At 39.0% G+C, this 25,893-nt stretch overlaps 1 protein-coding gene across 1 annotated transcript in view; it reads right to left on the bottom strand.

The window, feature by feature from the left end:
* LOC134540999 (septin-2) overlaps positions 1-15,786 on the bottom strand; it is a 31,580-nt gene extending 15,794 nt beyond the window's left edge. The window contains exons 1-5 of the mRNA XM_063384113.1: positions 15,617-15,786; positions 13,393-13,510; positions 11,033-11,175; positions 8,102-8,295; positions 4,310-4,421 (exon numbers count right to left, since the gene is read on the bottom strand). Coding sequence (XP_063240183.1) covers positions 4,310-4,421; positions 8,102-8,295; positions 11,033-11,175; positions 13,393-13,510; positions 15,617-15,631 — 582 coding nt within the window. The 5' untranslated portion in view covers positions 15,632-15,786. The remainder of the gene's footprint in view (positions 1-4,309; positions 4,422-8,101; positions 8,296-11,032; positions 11,176-13,392; positions 13,511-15,616) is intronic.
* Positions 15,787-25,893: the final 10,107 nt, after the last annotated feature.

Here is a 25,893-nt window from a genome sequence, read left to right as displayed (position 1 = left end):
AGAGGCGAGTACAATTATTTTGCAATTAGTAGAAAATGATGTAGTCGTTCACCTACGTCGCGAAAAAAAAAAAATTCATACTCGTAAACAAGATGTTGAAGCCGCATGAATGCACAGGTATTGTGATGGAAATTAAAAAATTCAATATCTCCTAAAGTATTTGGAATTTCTTATCTCCGCCGGGTTTAATGAAAAGAGGAAGTTAAAGAGCATAGAATTAAGGTATTTTCGGTATTTTAAAATTTCTTTAACAAATATCGACGAACTATGAAAATTAAAAAATTCATTATCTCCTAAAGTATTTGGAATTTCTTATCTCCGGCGGGTTTAATGAAAAGAGTAAGTAAAAGAGTAAGTTAAAGAGCATATAATAAAGGTATTTTCGGATTTTTAACATTTTTTAATTCGCAAATACCGCTAAACTACATATTTACCTAGTTAACTACACCCATTTAGTCCTTTACTGTGTGTACAAATTTTCAGGGTTGGAGAAAAAAACCAAACAACCTGGTTTTTTGTTTAAACAATTTTTTTCATTACGTTAGTTATTTTGGTTCTCACCACGTACAAATGAAAGCCATGCAACATCCCGCTCTCTGCCGCTCATGTTGAACCAGAACAGTTGTAACATCAAAGAACTGAAGTCCAGCAAATCTGCAAATCTGACTGGGACTTAACCACAGACAGGGAATTTCCCCACAGGAGGAGAATTCTCCATAGAATGGGTGTTCCTCACAAAAGTAAGTTGGGGATTTCCCACTGAATAGTAATTCTAATTAACTATTTAATTTTTTTAATAATATAAGAGTATGTAGCTGGGAATGATTTACAACTTACTCAGATAATATAAGATCTTAATTAGTATATAATATTTAGTTCCTGTGAATCATAAGAAACTTTGATGACCAAGATTTTGTTGTAATTAGAGTAGAAATTAGACATTTCATTAAAAAAAATTAAGATATTCTGTTTAAAAATTCATTAATTACAAAAACTATTTGGTTTGAACCATGGTTTAAACCACTGTTGTTTTAATCAGCCAACCCTGCAAATTTTCCAAAAGATGTTGAATATGTCATTACTCATTATTAGGGACAAGAAGTTATGGTTTAATTTTAAGACAATTTTTAACATGGTGGCCTTTCACAGTCACCAAAAATATTCCCTGATTTTTCCCTGATTTCCCTGATTAAAAATTCAAAATTTCCCTGATATTTACAATTACAAAAAAAACATACTTTTGATGAAATATTATTATATTATAGAAAGAGATTACTCACATTTTAGAATCCTGCTGTATTTTCTTCATTATATACATACGGAAGTTCGTTAAATAACATAATACATTTTAAATATGTCACTTTACATTATAGCATCCCTTTCAATGACCTGCAGTCTGTGTTTTGTTTTATGTCTAGAGACCGGAAAAATTCGCGAATTCATTTTGTGATAGGCTAAAATACAAATACACTGTAGTTATACCTCAGTGCTGCCTCTGCTATTGGCTCACTACTCATCTGGATGACTCAGGGCCAATGAGAAACACCCGACCAAAGCTTTATCGAATCTCAGGCTGCTACGTTGGGACGTCTCAAGACAGCAGCCAATGAGTGGGTGGCATTTGACCGAGAGTACGCAGAACTATGGAGTTCATCCTACAGGTAATTGAAACCGCGAATTTTTCGTGTCCCTAGTAATGGGGTATTTCAGTGGCAAGCGCTCAAACATGTTTTCACACAACTTTTGATAACTGTTCTTACATTCATTTTTTAAGTGTAACATTTCTAGTTGTGAAATATTCTTAGTCTTAGTACTCTCAACAAGGGATAACAGTACAGTGCAAATTTTACCTTGTATTTGATTTAAAAATGAAACAACTAATGGATAAATCTTCACTGCATTACAATCAGTACTCCCATCTGTAGCTAAAGCAAATGGTCCACTTACTAAAGATTCAACAGTTTCAATTTAGTTTCACCAGCCATATACTCCACTAAGGCAGATGTTTTTGTTCTCGCACAGCTGTATTTCTGTGCAGTTTTTTTGAGTCCGGAAACATAGCTCTATACAAATTACCCGAATGATTGGCTACTGCTATCGGTAAATTGTGTTCTACCAAAAAACTTGTAAACAATAACTCTGCGTTTGTTACTTTCGTTTCTTCAGATGTAGCGAAAAACGACAATATAGATTTATTGCTCGTCACTGCTTTAAAATGTTCTGCATGTTTCTTTGATTCAATATGCCGTCTACAGTCATCCCTTCCACCATGTGCAATCGAAAAGTTACACGTGCATACATTACAAAACGCGTGGCATTCCAAAACATTTGAAGATGACAAGCATGGCCATTCTTTTGAATAGTTTGGTCGAAAGTTCTGAAGAATAACGTTCTTTTCTTTATTTTGCCCCAGATACACATTGTTCTGTCACACGCTTCATTTCTACAACCGGCACTAAGGAACACAACACTATCGAACAACATAAAATGGTTTCACGTCTGTAGACACGACAAAAACACTTTGATGAAAAAAAAATGGCTTTCAAGAAAGTAATTAACACAACACAGGTTAGCCAAAGTACCGTACAAAAATTATCGTGATGTAAGTAGCTAACAAACGAAAAGTCCGAGAATATGTACTGGTTGTATCGTACAACGGACGTAATACCGTACCATTTCTATTACAAAACACAAGAATTAATCTACTTATTTCGACAGTACATGCGCACATTTATTAGTTCCGTTATCTGCGCAACCACGTGATGTATTCGAACTGCGTTCACGAAACACGCACACCAGAAATGGAATTTTTTTCCGTTACCCAGCAGCACAAAGCCTCGTTTCCGTAATAAACCAGCGATGATCTGTAATTCTGTGTTAAATCCGTAATAATTACGGAACATTCGTAATGGTTGGCAGCTCTGCGGAAATATACATGACACAAAAAATTCCCGGTTTTTAAAAAAATTCCCTGACATTTCCCTGATAATTCCCGATCAACGTGATTTCCCTGATAAATCCCGGTTTTCCTGGTGAGTGGCCACCCTGTTTAAAATAAGAGATTTCTCTGTCATTGGTTTTATTTTTTTTAATCATTTTTATTTATAGATTGGGTTTCTCTTGATAAAATTTACACTCTAATATTTCTTCATACCAATTTCTCCAAAATAGTGCCATTTTGATTATTATATGATTAATTATGACAATAAAACAATTTGTGATAACTGATAAGTATGCCTATGGCAGAACTACTTGGTCTAAGGATAATTTTGCAATTATTTGCATGTTAAAGAAAATATACTGATGTCAGAAATATAAATGAGTTAATAATAACATAATAAGAGATACAAGTTTAAACCAAGTGAAATCAATGTTTTCCACGCCATTTAGATGCTAAATTTTAGTACAAACTTCCTGCTGACAAATTTACATTCACTGAATTTAATACTTAAAAATTAAATATATGGTGAATTGTCTTGTTTTTCCGCTCTTATTTTGGTTCTATCATAATTTAACATCTAAACTTGTCCCTTGTCATTATACACAAAAATACATTACATAAACAATTATATCTTCCTATCTTCTACTTTCTAGAACTGCCACTGGATTGGCAATGAAGGTGTATAGCTGGTAAAAAAATTCTCAGCACAAAAAAAAATTTACAAATACATTTGAATTCTATTGATTACAATTTATACTCCCAATGTTTAACAGAATAGAAAAAAAACTAGACAATAAAGAAGTCTTTTATGTTTATCTTTTTCTCCACAGAACTGTCTACTTGAGAAGCAAGTTTCTTGTAAACCAGCTTGAATGACGAGAAAGGCCACACTTTGCTGCAAAGTTACGTTTACAAGCGAAAGTCTTGCAAAATTCGGAACTTTGCACAAAATTATTACACACTATAACTACAATTTTCTAATTTATGTTACCCAATCCTAAGTAACTCTTATTTTTTCTAATAACTCAAAATAAAAATATGCGTGCTATAAGTTAAAAAAAAAAATTCTTTGCACGACTTACACGGCCAAAATGTTTAATGGGGTAAATTTTACTATTCATACTGTAAAAATTCTTACGTGGCAAGTGATTTTTTTAAAACTATACGTCACTTAACCAAGATTTAAAAACGGTAGAGAACTAACCTTTACTTTAAAAAAAAAAAATTTAATTTTGTATTATTTTGCAAAATGGCTTAATTTCAAATTAATATCCGTACTGCGATAGCCATTCCATATATCTAAAACTTCAAAGATCAGATATAAATAGTTTATGTGCGGTTGAGTGCGCCGCAGAAAATTTTTCTCACCTTGAATTTTTGGAGTTCTGTTTTAGATATGGTGTCGGCTTTGGCGATGACTGGAATGATGTTCACCTTCGTATCTAGCTTCTTCATGCACACCAGGTCAATAGACTTGAGCCTGAAATGGAAAGTTAAATCAAATTATGCTACCAACAGCAACAGATGGACGGTCTTTAACAAAACAATTCAAATTTTTCATTCTTTTCTATCAATACCGAGCTCAAGTCATAGCTCTGAATCCGGTGACGAAATATAAAATGCTGGTGAATGGAACATTAGGATTGAATATTTCACGAAAACTTAATATTTGGTGTTAAAAATGGAATTTAAATGGTTTCATTTTTACTAGTACCATCTGCTAATAAACACTTAGTTTTTTATTTAATAAAATAATATCGTCCGAAGTTCTAGTTCCTCTAAAACAAGTTATGATATAAATAAGAAACAATCTCTATTTTTCAAATAAAGTAATTTTTAATATGCATATCTGAGAGTTTTACTTAAAAAAAAAACTAAAATAACACAGCAAGTGTGCATTTTAATTAGAGTACCAGAAAAGTTAGCTTAAACAAGAGTTACTAAGCAGTGCAGGATAACTTTAGAAATACTTTGAAATTTTTGTAACCAACTTGAGCTAATTATTATCACCATTATCGGTATAAAATAAACAATTTAAAAAAATGTAATTTGTTAAATTAATTGTGTAAAAGGAAAAAGTACTTTTTTTTTTCTCAATTTCAATAATTTTTTAATGATGTATTAATTTTCATTGTCATGTTACACAAAGTATAAAAATGCATTTTTTTTTTTGTTTCAATGCAATACAAAAATATTATCCCTAGATCAAGTGTATCAGTAAAATTTCAGTTACGGCCCAAGTTGTTTGTGACCTTGGACAGACAGGTTCAACTTTTCAACAGATTTTAACAACTTTTGCTGCAATGCAATTTGCCGAACCTCCACATCGAGAATCGATCGCTCAAACAACAGTTGGTAATAATATTATTTTCACTGACATAACTTCCAACATCAGCAACACAAGAAGAACGCTTAAAACGGACAAAGTTATCTGGCTTCTACCTAGAGACCTGCGAGTACTCGAATTTCGAGTTCGAGTCGAGTTTTTAATTAGTGCTCGGACTCGGCACGGCCGTTCACGACTCACGAGTCGAGTTCGAGTTTAATGATGTCTTTTCAGACTTTTTTGGTTAGGCCTAAGTATAAAAATATTTAAAATTACGTGTTAACTAACCTTGTTTGCGCATGTAAATAAAAGAAACCCATTGTATCTTTCAGTTCAACGTATGATTTTAAATTCCCGCTCAAAACACCTATGTAAACAATGTAAAAATATTTCAATTTAACATTAAAAACGTATCCTACCTTTCAATACGACCATTCTTTTCCAGTTATCAGGAAAATTTTACATAATATTTACTGTGTTTGCGCAGGGGTTCTTTAATATAAATGTACATTATGATTAATTTTTATCACTTTCAAGAATCGTTAACAAGTATAAAACGTAAACAAATACAGTATAACGCGCCATTCGTCCTCCATGGATCACACACTTTAGTGCATGAGACTATCTAAACAATTGATTGCTCTCTCGCCCCTTTTCAAGACAATTGTTTTTAGCTGCGCCATCTTTTGGTTATTTATAGAGCACGTTTTAAAAGTTTCAATTACCGCAGATACAAACATTAAAGAAAAATTATATTTTATCTTATATACAAAATAGAAAATCCAATCTAATGTTAATTTATGCAGGTTAATTTTTGAACTGTTTGGTGTCACAACATGGCCGACACGCTTTAATTGTTTTGCCATGAAGGTCGGAATGTCGCCTGGCACAGCCATGCTCGCGACGTGCGCTACTAGTGCGGAGCTATGGTTATCTATGGAGAGGTTTGTTTACGTTGACTTGGCACGAGGCAAACAATATTGTTGATTGAATATTTTAATCAGGATGGATGGCCAAATAGATAAAAAGAAACGCAAGCAGTTTACTTTGAAGGAAAAAGTGGAAATTTTAAAATAAGGGTAAATATGTAGTTGAGCGGTATTTCCGAAAAAAAAAATGTTAAAAATAAGAAAATACTTTTAATTACACAGGTCTTGTATTGCAAAATAGGAACGGCGATAACTCCTAAAGTATTTGGAATTTCTTATCTCCGCCGGTTTTAATGAAAAGAGGAAGTTAAAGAGCATAGAATAAAAGTATTTTCTTATTTTTAACTTTTTTTTTTTCGCAAATACCGCCCCACAACATATTTACCATAATAAAAGATCGCGAAAAAATTATTAAACTGTATGAACAGTCATCTTTATCTGCTGGTCGCAAGAGACTTCGCCTAGAAGATGACGAGGGAATTCTATCCCAATAAATGTACATATCTGCAAAATAGTTTAAACCATTTGTCATTTTGTGTTCGACAGATATAAATTTTGTATATGTAGGCCTATAATTTAGGCTACTGTATTACGTTCAGTAATTTTTTTTTAAATTATTGTTGTTTTACAAATATTTACTTCCAAGCTAATATAACATTTGATCCCCTACTACTTTATTTTCAAAAATTCAAAAGTACTACGTTTTAAAGGTAACTTTCAGAATAAAGTACTTTCATTACTAAGTAGGTATAAAAGTCGAGGCTTTATTGATGTACTTTATAACAAGATTCTACTGTGGTGACTGGTAAGAATGTTGACAAATACTTTTGCACTTATGCTATGGTTTTGAATAAAATTTTGCTCGGTGTCGGTGATTAAATCATGCCTTTATACTTTTTTTTAGGTTAACAAGTAAATTTTAATAATACTCTGCATTTTCAAAAGAAACAAAATTATTAAAGACCATGAAAATATTTGCAGCAATAAGGATCCTCATACCCAAGATTTGTATAGGGCCTTGATATTTGCTGGTCTGTAAACATTACAGTTATATACATATAAATAATGGATATTTATGGATTTTACTACTTGACTCGAATTTAACTCGAACTCGAAACATCTCTTGAATACTCGCTCGAACTCGACTCGACCTAAAAATCCTATACTCGCTTGACTCTACTTCTACCTATATTTTTTCTTCCAATCTCTTAATGCCAGCAGAACATCACTCTACCCTTGGAAAAACTGTATGGATTTTTGCCTGAAAGGTCATCTCCCGACCTTCTACAAAAGCTGCTTCAAAGGCTACAGCAAGTAAAATGGCAAAGTGGTATTGAAAAACTTCAAACTAAACCTTGTCAGCTTTGCTGATCACAATATTTGTGTAAAAAAAAAAAAAAATTCAAACTGATTTTGAAAATGTACGTACTAGTCAGGCTTGTTTTGTCCAAAAATGCTATCATTATAAAATCAAATTCTGGTTTGAGAATCCCTAAATTTAACATTCGCCTGTTACCATCAATACATTAATCACAAATTTTAATAAAATGAACATGCAATTTCATTAAGTACAACAAATTTTGGAGTAATTAATTTACTTTATTTACTTACTTATCAGTTTTTTATTTTTTCAGTTTACTCCGTATTGTTGTTATTCATACTTTTGTTTTTGTTGTTTTGGCAAATGTTGTTGCTGTGATATTCATTTATATTCGAGTCTTTTGTGTCATGTTGCTCTAATCTTTTGTGAAATATCCTTTTATGTTTTTTTTTTGTCTTAATTTTGTGCCCAGCTATAAAGTTTTCAAATGCTGGTAGGCATATTACAGATAAAATAAAGTAGGTAATGCAACAGAGAGTAACAACTTCAGGGTAGGAGGGTTTTCGCATACCGAGACAACTCACCCGTGCCCGGTGGGGCAGATGAAGTAGAGGCAGACGTGCGTGCGGCTGTCATGGTACGTCGACAGCGAGCGCTTGATCTTCAGCTCCTCCTGCAGGTACGCCTCGAACTGCGCGTCGATGTAGTCCACGACGGCCTTGAAGCTGTCCTCCTTGTTGATCTGGTCCCCGTACCCCACCGTGTCGCAGATCGTCAGCTGCGCACACACGCAAACACACGCGCGCTTGCATTACCGCGCGACAGAAACGACTTTCACTTGTGTTACATGGGGCGACTGAATTGTAGCCCCTTGGAAGGGCAGCCCATCAGGATTTTTCTGACAGTGGTGTTCTCGAAAGCTTGTCTGTATTGTTGCCCCTTGGATGGGCAGCCCTTCAGGATTTTTCTGACAGTGGTTAGTTTGTAAAGTAACCTAACCTAACCTAACCTAACCTTATCTAACCTAACCACTGTCAGAAAAATCCCGAAGGGCTGCCCATCCAAGGGGCAACAATTCAACTCTCCCTGTTACAGACACACGATTTTACGGTGTTATACAAACGCAAATTTCGTCAAAAATAGGAGCCTCCGACCTTTATCATTACAAATTAAAACACATGTAACAAAAAGACCTCATACACAAATTTAAAAATTTCCATCGACCAAACCTGCCAAAGTACAGAATTTTATGAAAGTGCAATAAACTGTACAAAAGTTATCATCGGACAAAGTCACATGCAAATATACATACAAACATTGATTGCTCTAGTTGTTGCAGAGATCTTTTTTCTCTGCCAATGGTTAAACCATGTTTTTTTTATAAAATTAAAAAAAATTTTAAACTATCAGTAATTACCTTAAAATCTGCATAGTTAATAGCTAGACAGTGTTAAAACTAAGCCCTGTATCATTATCATCAATATTCCTGGCTTTTTTTTTTTACCTGACTAAGTAAATTCCTCACTTAAGTACAACGCATCAGTGAATCAAAAAGCGCTTAAACACACAAGTCAAGCACGGTTGGTTCAATGATTTCAAAGAAAGAGTGTGTACAAAAATTAATCAAATATTTCCCCAACACCAAGTCGTGAAGCATAAAATTTTAAGTGACAGTTGTGATTGCGGAATTTTTTTTTTGTTATAAATATCATCCAACACAAAAATTACTTCTTTTTTTTTCAAAACATTTTGGAGCTGTCTTTACTTAAATAAAACCTAAATAAACTGAAGTCACATTCTTGAATTCTACTAACTGCTGAAACCTCGCTAATACACATGTTTCATTCTTTTACTCCCCTCAAGTAACGCGCATATTTCAACCTGCATGGCTGAATGAGCTTAATCATGATCCGTGACAACTGTGACCAATGCTACGACCAGAGGCTTCGCTCTTGCTCTCGATATGCTGCTCACGTCCCACTAATTAGCACAAGCGTGCTCCGACTCATTCCCGTGACGCACCATCCAGGACCCGACAATACGACCAGCTGAAGGGAGGAGAAAAGAGAGACCGGTAAATATGTAGTTGGGCAATATGTGTTAAAAAAAATTATAAAATCCGAAAATTATTTTATTATATGCTCTTTAACTTCCTCTTTTCATTAAACCCGGCGGAGATAAGAAATTCCAAATACTTTACGTGATATAAAAATTTTTAATTTTCATCACAATACCTGTGCATTCATGCTGCATTTATAATTGTTTCTTGTTTACGAGTATGAATTTTTTTTTTCTTGCGGCGTTCATCATTGTTTACCCACCTCTAACTTAGGTGAGTTTTTAAAGTTTCAAATTTTAATGTTTTATTTGTTATTTGGATATTGTTGCGCACGTAATAAGTAAAAAAAATAAATTACGTAAGTTCCTACTGTTCATCATTCATCCCGGTTTGTTAGGTCAGGTCAGTTACATTATAATTACTTTAAAACTAAATAACCATTAAAATTAATTCATATTATTTTTAATGTCCGCTTAGTTTGAAAGTATTTATAATGTAACTGACCTGACCTAATCGACCATTTTAATTATTAATTAGGCATTCACGAACACAATGCAAAATTAAAAAATTTCGGCAGTCGAATGATTGCACAGGTCTTGTATTGCAAAATAAGAACTGCGATATCTCCTAAAGTATTTGGAATTTCTTATCTCCGCCGGGTTTTATGAAAAGAGGAAGTTAAAAGGCATAGAATAAAAATATTTTCAGAATTTTAAAAATTTTTTTGAACACATATCGCCCAACTACATATTTACAGAGACAGCCTCTCCCCGCGAGCCTGTGCTAAAATCAGTCCAATGTCTGTGCAAGCGCAGGAAACTTGTGTGTGGAAGACTTCAATCTAAACAAAAGGCCAGCCCTCTAACAAATACGCGAATATCGGCCTTGGCCTTCACCCCTCCCCAACAAAAAAAAAATTCAGAGAAACCTTTTGTAAGGCCCCCGCCGTAAAAAAAAAAATTAGATTTGAAAACTGCTCAAGATATCAGAGTGGTCTCTGTTCACGAAAGGCATTTAAGAATACGCTGAGGGCGGATAGGTAGTTGTTTCCGAGTTTCGTTTTCAAACTGTATTTTTTAGGAGAGTGTAAACACATAAAACGCATGTTTTCAGAGTAATTTTTTAGGCGTGAAACAACCGGTACAGATTCTTGAAAGCACTCAAGGGACTTGCATTACACCTTTATCTTCATTTCTCCGCCGTGTGATGTCACGGTCGCCGCTCGATGCACGACGAGAAGACTGCGCGCCAGTCCAGAGGAGATAACCGCGCTAGAAGCACCAGCGAGCGTCACGCTTATCATCCCGCCTCGCCGGCACAGATACACCGGACTGGGGGGGGGGGGGGGGTGGGGGGGGGGGGGTGTCCCATTCTCGCATGCCGTGCAATGACAGAACCGACTTTGCAAAGGAATTTCTCTCGAGCGAAACTCTTTTGACTGCCTCAAAAACGTCACCTTCAGCCTGACGTTGCTCTCCTGGAGTTCGTACGTGTGCGCCTTCAGCTTCACCGTCGGCAAGGTGTGCGGGCTGGGGGTGGACTCGAAGCTCGTGTTGAACAGCGAGTCCATCAGCGTGGATTTCCCCAAGCCCGTCTCCCCTGCGGACAGACAAACGAACGCGCTGTACGAGGGGGGGTACAGAGTTCCTTGCTCAAACTACACAAGCCACAGAGCTGACGCAAGAACTAGACAGTTTCTTGTCTCCTGCAGACACGGCCAACATTTCATTTCAATTTATTTTGTCATATATGTTTTGCACATCACCGTATTGGACATGTCTATACAATTATTTTACAATTTATTTACAATAAATAATTAACTTTCACATTAAAAAAACAATTTACAAACTGACATTATAAATAACAAATTTATAACAAATTTATAACAAATTTATAAAATAACAAAAAAGTACCAATATTTAAAACACATTTTGCTAAAAATTATAAAATAATAATCTTATAATCTATGTAAATTTACCGGCATAAAATTCTTCTGAAGAATAAAAGGAATGAGGTTTTAAAAATTCCTTGAGTTTATATTTAAATTCTTTAGGTTTTGCAAAACAAAGATTTTTTAATTGTGAAGGCAATTTATTAAACAAAATACGTGAATTAGGTATAAGCATTTTTCTGGGAAATTTTTATGTTACAGTTAGGTTGATGTAAATTTATATCACTTCTAGTAGAATGTGTATGTAGCATATTATTTTTAAGAAAAATATTAGGATTATTTGAAACCAAAATTAATAAAGAAAAAATGTACTGAGAAGTAACAGTTAATATTCCTAAATTAGAAAAAAAAAAAAAAACGACAAGGCCCTCATGGTTTGGTTTTGGTAATTATTCTAACGGCTCTTTTTTGAAGCTTAAGGTCTACCAATGGAACTGTTAACCAAAGAAGGTGGTGTCCTAAATTACTTTTGCCTCAAATATTTTTCTATTTCTGCACATTATTTTCAATAATTTCATAACATAAACCATATTTAACTGTTCATAAAAGGCTCTCTCTCATTAACAAGTCCTAATTTAATGGTTTTTATGAACTTAAAGGCCAATTTTTATGTCAGTCATAGTGTGTACAGAAATCATGAAATCACGTGGTATACAGTTTTGGATTAAACGTTCATATGTAACTGTTGTCTCTAAACTCGTTTGTTTTTAGTATGTTATCTAAGTGAATAAAAATAAGGTTTTCCCAAAACCATGAAAAACTATGGTCTGTATGGTTTTGAGGGAACTATACTTTTTTATTGATTTAACAAATAGTATACTAAATATAAATGATTTTAAGACAACTAAATAAGAACAGTTAATCTAAAACTGTATTCGATGCTTTAAAAGTATATGCTTGGACTGACAAATTTTGCCTCTTGTTGATTAAAACTGTAGGTCTCTTGTTTGGCAGAAAAACCTTTTACAAACCATTTAATGTGGTGTAGCTTGGCTTCTGATTTGTAGCCGCGTCTAAGGCTAATACATCACGTTTCAGTCGAAACTGCATTCACCATCATCAGGGTAGAGTTACCTACTGATAGAGACCGGAAAAATTCGCGAATTCATTTCGCCATAGGCTAAAATACAAATAGTTATGCCTCAGTGCTGCCTCTGCTATTGGCTCACAAACTCACCTGGATGACGCCGGGCCAATTAGAAACACCCGACCAAAGCTTTATCGAATCACAGGCTGCTACGCTGGGACGTCTCACAAGACAGCAGCCAATGAGTGGGTGGCATTTGATCGAGTGTACGTAGAAATATGGAGTTCATCCTGCAGGTCATTGAACCCGCGAATTTTTCCGGTCCCTAACTATTGAAGTTATTACAAGTTCTTCTGCCTTTAATACTCTCTCCTGAGAAAAGCATTTCCCGATTGGCTGCAGCTGTGGGCCAATCACAGCATCCCTTATGTCTAGTTGGCCTGTTGGCTTGGCCAATCGTAGCTGGGCTTCTGTGATTGGCTGGCGGTGCTGGCAAATCAGCGGGAATTGTATGGTTTAACAAATTAATAAGAAAATTATTAAAATGGTTGTAGTTCAATTTAATGTTTTTTTTTTATGTTTTCTCATTTTAAATTATTTTCATCCCATAGTTTTCCTAGACTGCATTGCCCTCACCTCTAGTATTCAAAAAATATTTTTAGAATTTTTTTTTACCTCTAAAAAATATGCTACCTATAATGCGACAACTAGCAAAGAACCTGTGCAGCCAGCAATGTCAATTGTCCGAGAAGGTTTTTTTTTTGTTTTTCGTCGCACCATAGCGAGAGCTAACAATCAGGCCAACAGTTTAGGCGTGACAACACACAGCTTGACTCACCGATGCAGAGGATGTTGAACACGAAGCCATTCTGGACAGACTTGCTGACAAGCTGATCTGGCAAACTGTCGAAGCCGACGTGCCCAGACAGTTTCAGGTTGCGGACACTCGCTTCCACCTGTCGGGAGGGACAAACCGCTGTGAAAATCTGAAAATCAACTTCGTAACTGTACTTTTAGTTAAGTTATAGTCTCCTCTAACCGAGGTTCCATACTATCCAAGACAACCTGAAACGCCATCACCGGTAAAGAATGCTGAAACATTTTTCTTAAGGACAAAGAAAATGATCTTTCCGATGTCAAAATCCCAAACAAAATTTACCTGAAGAATGACATTTACTCGTTGGGTGTACATGGAGTGACAAAGAATCTACACTGAATAAAAGCTGGAAAAACATCACCCCAATAAATGATATCACTGGGTCAACTGAAAACAAAAATAAATTCTTGATGTATCTGTGTCACTTGAGATTTTTCTTCTCCGAAGTTGCCACATTAAAAATCATATGCATAAAAATAAAATTATTTTGTAAATAAATATTCGTAACACTTTCGGGGGTAAATATGTAGTTGGGCGGTATTTGCGAAAACAAATTTTAAAAATCCGAAAATACCTTTATTATATGCTCTTCAACTTCCTCTTTTCATTAAAAGCGGCGGAGATAAGAAATTCCACATACTTTAGGAGATATCGAATTTTTAAATTTCATCACAATACCAGTGCAGTGATGTTGCGGTTAACATTGTTTCTTGTTTACGTACGAGGTACGAGTATCTACTTTTTTTTATTAGATAATGATGTCGCGTGATTGTTCGTGATAGGCCAGAATTCAAACGAACCAATACGTGATTATTTAGTTCATTTATTGTTTAAAACGGTGTTTAATTACCGCCTCCAATTTAGGTGAGTTTTTAACGTTTCTAATTTTAAAGTCTTATTTGTGTTTTTGATATTGTTGCGCAAGTAATAAGTAACAAAAAAAATTTTACGTGAGTTGTTACTGTGCATCCTTTGTTACGGGTTTGTTAGGTAAGGTCAGTTACATTATAAATAATTTAAAACTAAATAATAATTAAAATTAATTCACATTATTTTTATTGTCGGCTTAGTTTAAAAGTATTAATAATGTAACTGACCTGACCTAATCAACCATTTTATTAATTACGCATTGACGATTCACGTATTCACGAACACACGGCAAAATAACAAAAATGGCGTCGCTCGAATGGTTCCACAGGTCTTGTATGGCAAAATTAAAAATTTTGATATCTCCTAAAGTATTTGGAATTTCTTATTTCCGCCGCTTTTAATGAAAAGAGGACGTTGAAGAGCATAAAATAAAGGTATTTTCGGATTTTTAACATTTTTTTTTCGCAAATACCGCCCAACTACATATTTACCCTTTCAGGATGGCTAATTTCGGCTTGAAGAAACAATAAATTGTAAGTCGCAGCTTTTCAGTACAACAAATTCCGAAAATTGTGTTTTAGAACACTACAATATAATAGTGTTAAATACAGTAAAAGTTACACCGGTAATTGTTCCTCATTGCATATCCAACTCATATCAAAGTTTTATCATTCATATTTTCAAAATTCAATATATTTTGGTTATAGTACAATTTCCCATCACAACTACATTGAACTGCTACCTACTTTTTTTTTTTAAATAGTTTACATTAAAATACACTTGGTTATGTTACACAGTAGGCACAATTACAAACCGAAAACTAAACTTCAATTTCCATATTTCTAACTTCAAAAAAGATCCACTTCTGTACATACTTTCATTCTATATTTAATCCCCTTACGGGATAAATTTTCAAAATTCCTTCCTTATTGCTAACCTACGTTATGTAAGGAAGTCCTATTCAAAATTTTAAGCTGTGAGTTGTCTTGTCATTCAGTATGTGTTAGAGTTTAATTAAATAGATACAACTGGATACACAAAAGGAAACAGTTAACGTTACACAAGGGTCTTAAATATACATCCTTCATCAATAGTAAACAAAGATCCCAGTATTGTAATGGAGTTATTTCGAATAAACTTTAATACTGAGATCCAGACACAGATTATAACCACGAGTGTTAGTAAAAAAAATGTAACTATTATGAAGATGCCAAATAGGTAAATCACCGAATTTATCAATCGTCCCCACGATAAATAAATAACATTTCTAAGAAAATGTTAACAGTACAGCCTGAACATATAAATTATTACTCGCCTCAGTAGCAACCATTTTAAACTGTCCGAACCAATTTAAGACCACCAAACACTGTCAACACGAAACGAATTGTCACAATTCCTTGTTTTAAGTTTATAAAACAAACAAGACAAACCACGCCTTCTTTTAACTTCTATCATAGAGTAATACAAAATACTCCTTGGATTGCGGTCAAATACATATGACTGGCAATTTACTATTATTCTCTGTCCGGTTGGTAAAACTCGCGATAGACTGCGAAATAAAGGCGCTAGTAGTAATAGAACTCAGTCTAAACCATGGTCTAAACAATGTGTTTAATAGAAGTTTCGAATTAAAAAGGTACCCAAGCAAATGAAATCAAAACAAGGCTTCCTGTTACATCAAGTCCAGTAGTATGTTTAATCATTATTTCGTGTTTTTTTGGGGTGCTGAATACGAATATCGAATCAGCCAACAAAATTTCCTGGTGCATTTTGAGGTATAAGAAATTAAACAGCAATCTTTTTGCACTTTATTTGGTTTTTCGTTTATAATTTGATGCCGACCGCCAATGATCCTCTATGTCGCATAGACCGCTATGCCTCATCAACGTCTCGCAAAGGCGTGTGCACCGAACGCGCTCGTGCGCGCAGCAAAGTGTAGTTCGTGCGACGAGGTGAACGCCAGGCAACGAGTGCTACACCGGTGGAAGGATCGGGCCGGCTGTGGCATATCCCTCCGCCGCACTACAACAAATTAATTTATTTATATTTTACCACAGGTTTTTATTAAACATTATTTTTAATCAATTAATATTTCAGTCCTTTCAAAATCATGTTTCACTGTGCGCTTTGTCCCGAACCTGGCCGGTTCAGTTTCCCGCGAAATTCACACGTTTCCGAGGGGGGTCGCGCGCGGCGACACCGGCAGTGTCCTTCAGGAGCTCCGATAGGCCGGCAGCCTGCGCGCAACGCGGAACCATCAACCTTTGCTTTCACCGACATGTAGTTTCAATAGTGTAATATTCTCATAATCGTTTACGTACAGTTCCGCGGTCGGCCTCAATCTACCATGAGGTATTTCACTTAATTAAATCAGTGCTCCAAGATGAGTGTTCTACGTAATACGTAAGTACTGTGGGGAGTCTACGAGACTTTACATCGGCGCTTCACGCCCCAACTTAGCTTTACGGCTACTTAGTTTTGACCCGCACGGGGCACCCAGAAGGCGACACATGCCACCGAACGTACTAACGAATCAGTCCCTGGGACACATCTAGGTATCACGTAGAGTCGCCAGAGACACGGGCCTACGTGCCACTAGCCCAGCATAATAAGTGTTATGTAATAGTGAAGTTTTGCTCGTCAAAGTATAATTTGTCATGTTAGAGTTTAGTTACCACCGCTGCACGGTATCGTGCCACCAAATGTACTAACGAATCAGTCCCTGGGACACATCTAGATATCACGTAGAGTCGCCGAAGACACGGGCCTACGTGCCACTAGTCCAGTATATTAAGAGTTAGGTAATAGTGAAGTGTTTTGTTCGTCAAGGTATAATTCGTCATGTTAGAGTGTATTTTGTAACCGCCGCATCATGTGTACAAGTCCGCCCCTCACGCGCATTAAAATCGTGAGCCGCCACTGAGGAAGTGAGCTGCGCGTGTGACTAGTCGCGTCGGGAAAACCGTTACGGCCAGAACGGGCAGCAATATGTATAGGTCTGTGCCGTAATAAATTCATCAACTATTCTCCAGAAACTTTGTGTTCTTCTTCAGGCATCCCGAGTGGCCATAACAGCTCGGGGGGCCCTACTGCGTTAACCCCTACCTCTAGCCACAAGGCCGAACCCTCCCTGAGATCTCGAACCCAAGCAAAAATCACGTAAAAATCATAGGACGTAGCGGGGACGGCGTCAAATTTGTACAGCATATGTCGTAGCGATAAAGTCATTAATACCTTTCTTAAAGTAGAATACATTTACCATAATTTTCAATAAACTACAGCTTTGAAGGTCCTATAATTCTCAAGATATAACACTTCAAAAATTGGTAATTTTTTCAAAACAGTGAGATTGTAATTTTGTGGTCAAATTTTAGCTAAATATTGGGGAAAATACTGCCCCTAAGATAAAAATGATAGGAGTTAGTTGAAGCAAATCTGCTTAACTTTAATTCAAGCACAGGACAACATGTGTAGACCCAATGGTTAACTCATCATTTGCAAAAAAAAAAAAAAATATATATATATATATATATATATATATTAAAACTCTGGTAGATAAAGTTTACGTTTTTAAATTTCTTTCTGAGATTTGTAGGGTTTTCATACCTAGAACTCACGTGTAACTTTGTCGCAATATTCAATTAAAAGTTGGAGAGTTGAGAATGCAGATCCGAAACAAACAGGCACCTACCATAAGAAAATGTGTTCTAAATTGACTTGTCCGGGCTGAGGGGAGGAGCGGGAGCGGTCCCCGAACAGGGGTCACTGCCCAAGAGCAGGGGGAGGTCGGGCAGAGGGGAGGAGTGGGAGCGGTCTCCAAACAGGGGTCGCTGCCCAAGGGCAGGGAGCGGTCCCCAAGCAGGGGTCGCTGCCCAGGATCAGGGAGAGGTAGGAAGGAGGAGCGGTCCTCCAGAGAGGTCGCTGCCTATAAATAATACTGCTCAAGTATTCTGCAACTTTTATGCTCTTTACATTAACTGGTATAATTTAAATTATTCTTGATACCACACTGGGTATTTACATATTTGTCCTGAATTAGGCTGGGCAGGTAGACAAAGTTCCCTTAATTTACATTCCCCTTTGTCTGCCATCTAGGGGCGGGTGGCGAACTAACTTTCCTCCCCATAGATTGTGTAGGATGGGTGGCGCACTTGGGGCTTGTGCTATCATACCAACCGAGGCCAAACTGGTGGACATGACAAAATGTTAATTGTGGTTTTAATAAAGGATATTCGTTTGCTACACATTTTAATCTTCAAGCAAGTGCCATTCTTTCAAATGTGATTTTTTATCCAGTAATTCTTATTAATAAAATAATGAGAGGGTCCGAGTTGGAGCACATCGATTTGGATTCAACTGTGTAAAAGGAGGCAGATAAGTTGACGTCGTACCAAGTGCTCCTCCGGCTCGCTGAGGCCATTATTGCCCGTTGCTGCTTCAGGCTTGCGTGTGCGCCGGCACCCGTGCGCAAAAGTGTAACAAAGGTTTTGTTTATGTAATTATATGAGGGTGTAAATATCTATTTGTCTTGTTGTGTACCTGTATATGTGTTTCCCGGGCGACTGAGTTGCGTCTCCCCGCCTGTGACCATGTGGCTCCACGCACTCGCACACGAAGGGAAGAGGGGGGGGATTCATGTGCGCGCGACAAGGGGGGAGGCCGCTGAGACGTCGCGGAGCATGGGTAGAGTCAGTCGCCTGAGTGGCATGAGAGAGTGCGGTCGCGAAGTTGTGAGTGAGAGTCGAACGTCACCGTCAGTCACGTCACCGTCGTTCGCGTTGGCAGTTACGTCATAGTCTTTCGTGTCATCGTTATTCGCGTCACTGTCAGTCACGTCACCGTCAGTCACATCACAGTCGTTCGTGTCATCTTCATTCGCGTCACTGTCAGTCACGTTACTGTCTTTCACGTCACCGTCAATCACGTCACCGTCAGTCACGTCACCGTCGTTCGCGTCGGCAGTTACGTCAGTCTTTCGTGTCATCGTCATTCGCGTCACTGCCAGTCACGTCACCGTCATTCACGCCACTGTCAGTCGCGTCACTGTCGTGTCACCGCCAGTCAGGTCACTGGTAGTGTCGTGTCGCGCTCAAAGTGCGTGGAGCCGGGCCTCGCAATGATGGACTGTCACAGAGGGGAACCGTGACAGCCCATGTACAGTGTGTGACGTGTGCATTAAACCCAGCTTAATGTCATAAACTCTTTTATTTCACCCAAGTTAGGGTAGTTCCCTTGCCACGTGGCACGTACCCTCTCTACCGGAGCAGCTGGGCAGCGACTCCGAACCACGGGAACGGCCCTAACGTCGACAAAGTATCCCATTCAAGATGCTAAAATTTCTCACCTCAGTGAGCCATAGGAGGCGAGAAAAAACTCTTTAAAAATATAAAGTAATGTAGTGTTTAATAAATATATACTTTCATTCAAGACAGTAGTGTGGCATAATGGTTCAAACACATGACCTGGTAATCTGCTGACTCGGTTTCGATACTCGTGTACTCGGTACATGTGATAAAAGTGAAACTTCTTTGGCAATTTATATCTCAACTCGTAATTATATGGTAAGGAGTAAAATGGCAATGAGAGAGTGAGACAGACAGACAGACAAAGAAAGAATACAATTTTCTAAATAACTATTAATCCATTTATTGAAATACACAAGTTTTACTGTTTCTTCAAACAATTTTGCCATTTTCAAACAAGCCAGGTCTCTGAACGAAATTTGAAATTCATAACAGGTAGTGCTATATATGCAGGAAATGCAGGGGCTGTCTTGACAAAGCTCTCGATGCTGCTGGTTGAGCAAGGAGGAATGCGAGTATGCTGGTAGCAAATATAAAATTTAAGGTATTCACAGCTGACTGTATAGAATACCTATAGCTATTTAATTAAACAAGCACATGTGCACCCTCTATGTATTATTATTCTGTTCATCTATCTCTCTCACTCTAATTGGCAGATTGCCAGACCATGAGTTTGACCACTACACCATGCTTCTTATTTAACAAAACAAGAAAAAAATCATATAAACTATACTTTAAAAGCAGTTTCCCGCTTCCTTAGGCTCACTCAGACGATATATATTAGGATGTTGAAAGGGATACCTACCTGCTACTATTTAAACAGGTTAAGCTGATGTCGTCCCGACCATGGCCTCGAAGCCCGTGCTCCGCACCTCTAGTACCAGATTCCGTTTTCGGAGCGCACCCCTAGCCCAGGAGGAATGAGTCAGGCGAACGCCTCGGGTGTGACCCCACTAGACTCAAATAAACTTCAGGGCACGAAACCCCAGTCGCTCGACCCCATAAAACAATTAAGGAACAAGACACTATGACACAATTATTAATTCACAGACATTAAACAAGTGCGTCGTAGCTACTCCGTGCGAGCACCGCACGCGCGGAGCAGACAACGAACCTCATTAACAGTCACCGCGGCCACTGGCCTTAATTAAAGTTCCTGTGACAATGATCAAGCCAGAATAGGAAAAATCCCACTAATACAGTTCACAGGGAGACAATATGTTAATAAATTTACAGTCGCCAACTTGATGCCACAATTCAAAATATTAAATACTGACGTCCCCCGGCCTATGGTCCCTAAGTTCCCGTTGTGAACTATCCCGTTTTTCCCGCGTAGCTCCAGTCGGAGGGGGAGTGGAGTTCAGGCCAACATGGCCGGGACCGTGAAATATGGGACCAGGAGGGACTTTTGCGTTAGGTGAAGGAACAGTAGGCGGTAGCAAAGAGAAGATGATATTGTTAGTTTCACGAGTTCCTATATTCCATGAAGAATCCTGTCGCAGCCTGGCCGGCACGTGGCGGATCGGGCGTCCTCCCTGCAGCAACCCGGACTCCCGGAAATAAACACTTGGAGACAAAATGAGAACCTGCGTAACAGTGAATGCGGTACCGTAGCGAATCGTCCCGGTTACGAAAGTTCAGCAGTACTACGTAGCACGTACACGCCCTGTCACGTATGCGGAAGTAGTTTGACTCTGTAACAATACGTACTGATTAAGAAAGGAAGAAGGTTCAGACGTGCACAGCGTGGGTCTCGAGCGGAGTGAATTTCGAAGTTACAAAGACGCGATCTTGTTAACGAGGTTTATCGCGGGGAATCCTGTCACAGCCTGGACGACCATGTCGGTTGACGAACGTTTCATCCACGCTGCGACCCGGACTCCGTGCTACTTCTCGCGGAGCGGAGCGAAGCAGGTCCTCTCTGTGCGACTGCGAGCAGGCGACTGCCTGACACTCCGCCGCCCGCCCACGCTGGTTGAGGAGGGGAGGAAGGGGAAACGGGCCGGCGAGGAAGACGCGACTCGATCGGTGGGCCAGGCTTGCCGATCTACATGTTACTGGCACAGCATAAGCACTTAAAATATATACAAAATATCTGAATGCCAATTATTAAAAGAAAAGGACATTATAAATTACTAACCAAAACGTAAACACTCGTGAACAATTACAACGGAACATCGTGACAATAAGTATAGGATATTAGAAGTTATTTACAAGACACAAGATCGCCTTTGGACATTCCAGGGCTCACGCGGGTGCGTTCCTGTTCGTAGACACTGCACTTAGGTTGCACTAGTAATGCAAGAGAGGACTTGGCGAAGCATAACGGCCTGAAGGAGCCGAGGAGACACTTGGGTCGACGTCAATACTCTAAAACAGTTGTTTAGCCTTAAACACCCAAATACCAGGTGCTACGTTTTAATGGGACACCTGGAACGTGTTTTTAGCTTATAATAGAGCAAATTAAGTTAATATAAGTTTTTGGCGTCGACTCACAAAGGAGGTGAAAGTTTCCCTCCCTTGCGAGGCGGCCATGTTTGGCAGTCTCCAACCACTCCGCGCCGGGTGAAGACGTGTGTCTGTTAGCAGCCTTCAATTTTGTTCCACCGATCATTCACTCTGTACTCGATTTAATATCCAAACCTTTTTACTTCATTGCTGCTCACGTCTATTCGGCGTGTATTTCGCGGACCCAAGCTTATATCGACCTTTTTCCTTTCCGCATCGTGGACCACGCAATTTACGGCACTTGCCGACTCCAGTCAACTCGCTTTCGCTAAGATCGCCACGCATACGCTTGCCGGCTGCAACCTCAAGTAAGTGTAAAGTGTAATTTAGGATCACGCTTATTGAGCCTCCCTAAGTCAGTTAACTTTCGGTACTGGCCGTCTCCAGAGCACTAGTAACCACACCCCCGCGAGACTACCGTGGCAAATTCACAGTGTTATGTTAGTGTTGTGTTTTGTTCTGTAATCAGCGTGTTTTAATGTAACTGTACGATGGCTCAGTTTTTGTAGCAGTTCTGCACAGTGTAGTGTAGGTATAGGAAGTACAGCGTACCCATGCATACCACCGGAGAAGTCAGTGAATTAAACACCAATTAACATAAACAGTGTCGCTTACGATTATTTCGCACCACTCCGTCTTCCACACGGCCGAGCGTCCTCACAATAAAGTAGGGAAGTTTAGAATAGATTTTAAGCTGCATACTTGGCGGGGCACGCGGGGGTAGAGTACCCACGACCCATCACCAACGGCCTAGTTCCCACTAGCCTGCCCCAACACCCCCTCGGACAACAGCAGCACTGCGACGGCCGTAGCGCCCGTCAGGTACTTCCCGGGCCTTCTACAGAGGCCGGGTGACGGCAAAGCCAAATCAATAGTCACGAACTTGGTCAACTCGATGGAAAACATTACGAAAATATCAATGTTCGTGGAATAAATATAGACGGCAGGATATGCAGGACAATGCCTCGGATTTGATTCCAAGTGATATGAGTTTTTGGTCATTCGGGCACTAGTCCCTAATATTATTACGATGTTGTCGGCTGCTCAGGGGTTCGATAAAGGTGGTTCATGCCGCGTGGCCGAGGGATCTAGTCTCACCAGAAATAACATGTCCAAATAAAGTTTCCGGGTCCTTTATACACATCAATGTATACACTTTACATGGGGCTACCGCGGACCCGCCTGTGGCAATCTCGATTAGGGCATAGCCCGGTTCCGCGCATTATGCTTTGTTAAATACGGGATGTCCCGCCTGTGCCGATATAGACCCTTTCTTATTACAGGCGACGCTAAACACAGCCGACGTAGCCTGATGAAAAATGATGAGGAAAATGTCACAAGATCCGTATGTCCCTATTCTGGCAAATACTCCACTGACATAGTCTCTAGGATTAAACAAAGCAGCAATGAATTATATACAATGACTCACACCAACCCGATTACTGACAAACTATACGAAACAGTGACTGGGGAGACGCATATGAAAACTATGCTAGCGACGGCTAGCTTCCACCCTCAATAGTTCACGACTCACAACACTCGCATTAAAACTTGAACGAAAAATATTGACGTCGACCCAAGTGTCTCCTCGGCTCCTTCAGGCCGTTATGCCTCGTCAGCGTCCTCTCTTGCTTTACTAGTACAACCTAATTGCAGTGCTACGAGCAGGGACGCACCCGCGTGTGCCCTGGTACGTCAGCGGACGTCAGGATGTTGTACATAGTTATGTTTTGTATGCACATTTTTAAATAACCACGAGCCTCCACAATTATATATACGTGTGACGTAACAGAACTCTCATGTTTGGTGTAGTGTATGTAAATGTTGTGTAAATACTTCGTTTGTCTTTAATCTGTAACTTATTAATTAATTCATTTGTGTTTGTGTTTCATTAATTAATTACTTTTCATGTCATTGTAATAATTCTTTAATTCATTCAAGTGCTATGATAGTCATGTAATCGCAGCCTGGCGCACCGCGAGGCGGGCCTCTCCCACGCCGGCCGATTTCCCTCCTCTCCTCCGCGCCCGCAGGCCTCGGCTCGCCGGCGGGCGGAGGAGGGCAGTAGCGAACCAGACGCGGGGACGAGCAGACGCGCGCTCGCTCCGCTCCGCTCGGGAGACATGGATCTTAGCTCCGAGTTCGCAGTCAGTGTAAGCATCACGGGACTGTCTCGGGAGTCAAGCTGCTCTGTATCAGCATTTGTTATACCATTGGACTTCTCTCTGTCATTACGTATCGTTTCGGGACTATAGTTGCATTCGTCATAGGCCGTGTAAGGGCCTCTTCGAACCACCGAACTCTCTCAGACAGTACGGGTATTTACTGGACCTTTTCCGCTTACGTCACGAGTTGCGTACGTGCTGCGTAGCACGGCTGAACTTTTCGTAACCGATACGATACGCTACGGGGTTGCATTCTATGTCACATCGGGTCGCATTTTGTGGCCAAGAGTTATTTCCGGCAGACGGGTTGCGGCGGGACGCTCGTTCCGCGGCGTGCGTGCCAGGCTGTGGCAGGATTCTTTACGGAATAAAAGGGGCTCATGAAAACGTACACCATCGTGTTATCCTTGTTACCATCTACCGTTCCTCCTACCTACGTAACGTTTTCTCCAGGTTCCGTATTTTCCGGTCCCGGCCACGTTGGCCTGAACTCACTTCCTCACCGACGAGAGCTACATGGGCAAACCAGGAGAGTTCACCACAGGAAATTAGGGACCATAGGCCGAGGGACGTCAATATATGTTTCTAAAACGCGACTGAAACTATGCCTGTCTCCCGCACAGCACAGCTTATGACTACTATTGACATCACTCACGGTCAAGTCCTCTCTCAACTCGAACTCTCTTACCACCAGCGCGGAGCGACGCCTCTCATGCCAGGATGACGACTGACTGTCCCACCCTGCCCGGCGCGCCCGTGCGCCCGTGTTTCCCCACTCCTCCGCGAGCACGCTGAACACGCTAATTCGCCACAGGCGGAAACCACGGCATAGGCGCCCGGTGAACAATACAACTATAAAAATTAAGTAAAAATTTAAACGAAAATTATTTACAATTAATTGAAAAATTATATACAATAAAATAAAAATTGATTTGAAAGAACAACACACCCGCCGCACTGCACCACACTCTTGTAGCACCACTATGCAAGAGAGGGTGCTGACGTGGCATAACAGCCTGAAGGAGACGGGGAGACACTTGGGTCGACGTCAAGTTTATCCTGATAAACGTAATCCATAAATTTGGTTTCGTACTTACAAGCAACTGATTCATCAAATGATGAAATTATTCAAAATGTTTTCAAATAAAATTCATGAACCCTTTTTTGTCGTGTACTTACTATGAGAGCCAGCAGAATATCATCATTGCCGGAATCATTACTCAAATTCTACAGCATGCATCTCTCCGACATCGCGAACTAGACTATCGTGTCTGGCCATGTAGCATTGCGAATAAGTATAGCTAACATAGCAAAGCTTTCTGTGTGGCCTGGGCTTTCGAGCTTTGGGATTACGATGTCACTAGTAGCGACAAAGTCGTGGCGAATTTTTCCTGCAACTTTCAAGTCCCTAATTGCAGCTTATCACAAAGATAAAAATTTGTCGCAATTATTAACACCAATTTATACACACATAGGCCCGCAAATTTTAACATAAATGTTGTAATTTAAACATAAATGTTCACCAAGGTGTTCCGATCCCTTTTCATTCGTCTCATTTATTATTTTGAATACTTGAGACCGGCATGTGCAAAGCACAAAGTTCTTTCGACGAGCAC

The sequence above is a fragment of the Bacillus rossius genome, chromosome 17 (genome assembly GCF_032445375.1).
Source record: "Bacillus rossius redtenbacheri isolate Brsri chromosome 17, Brsri_v3, whole genome shotgun sequence".
Lineage (NCBI taxonomy): Eukaryota > Metazoa > Arthropoda > Insecta > Phasmatodea > Bacillidae > Bacillus > Bacillus rossius.
Note: the sequence above shows the minus strand (reverse complement) of the source record. Positions and strands in the feature narration are given on the sequence as shown.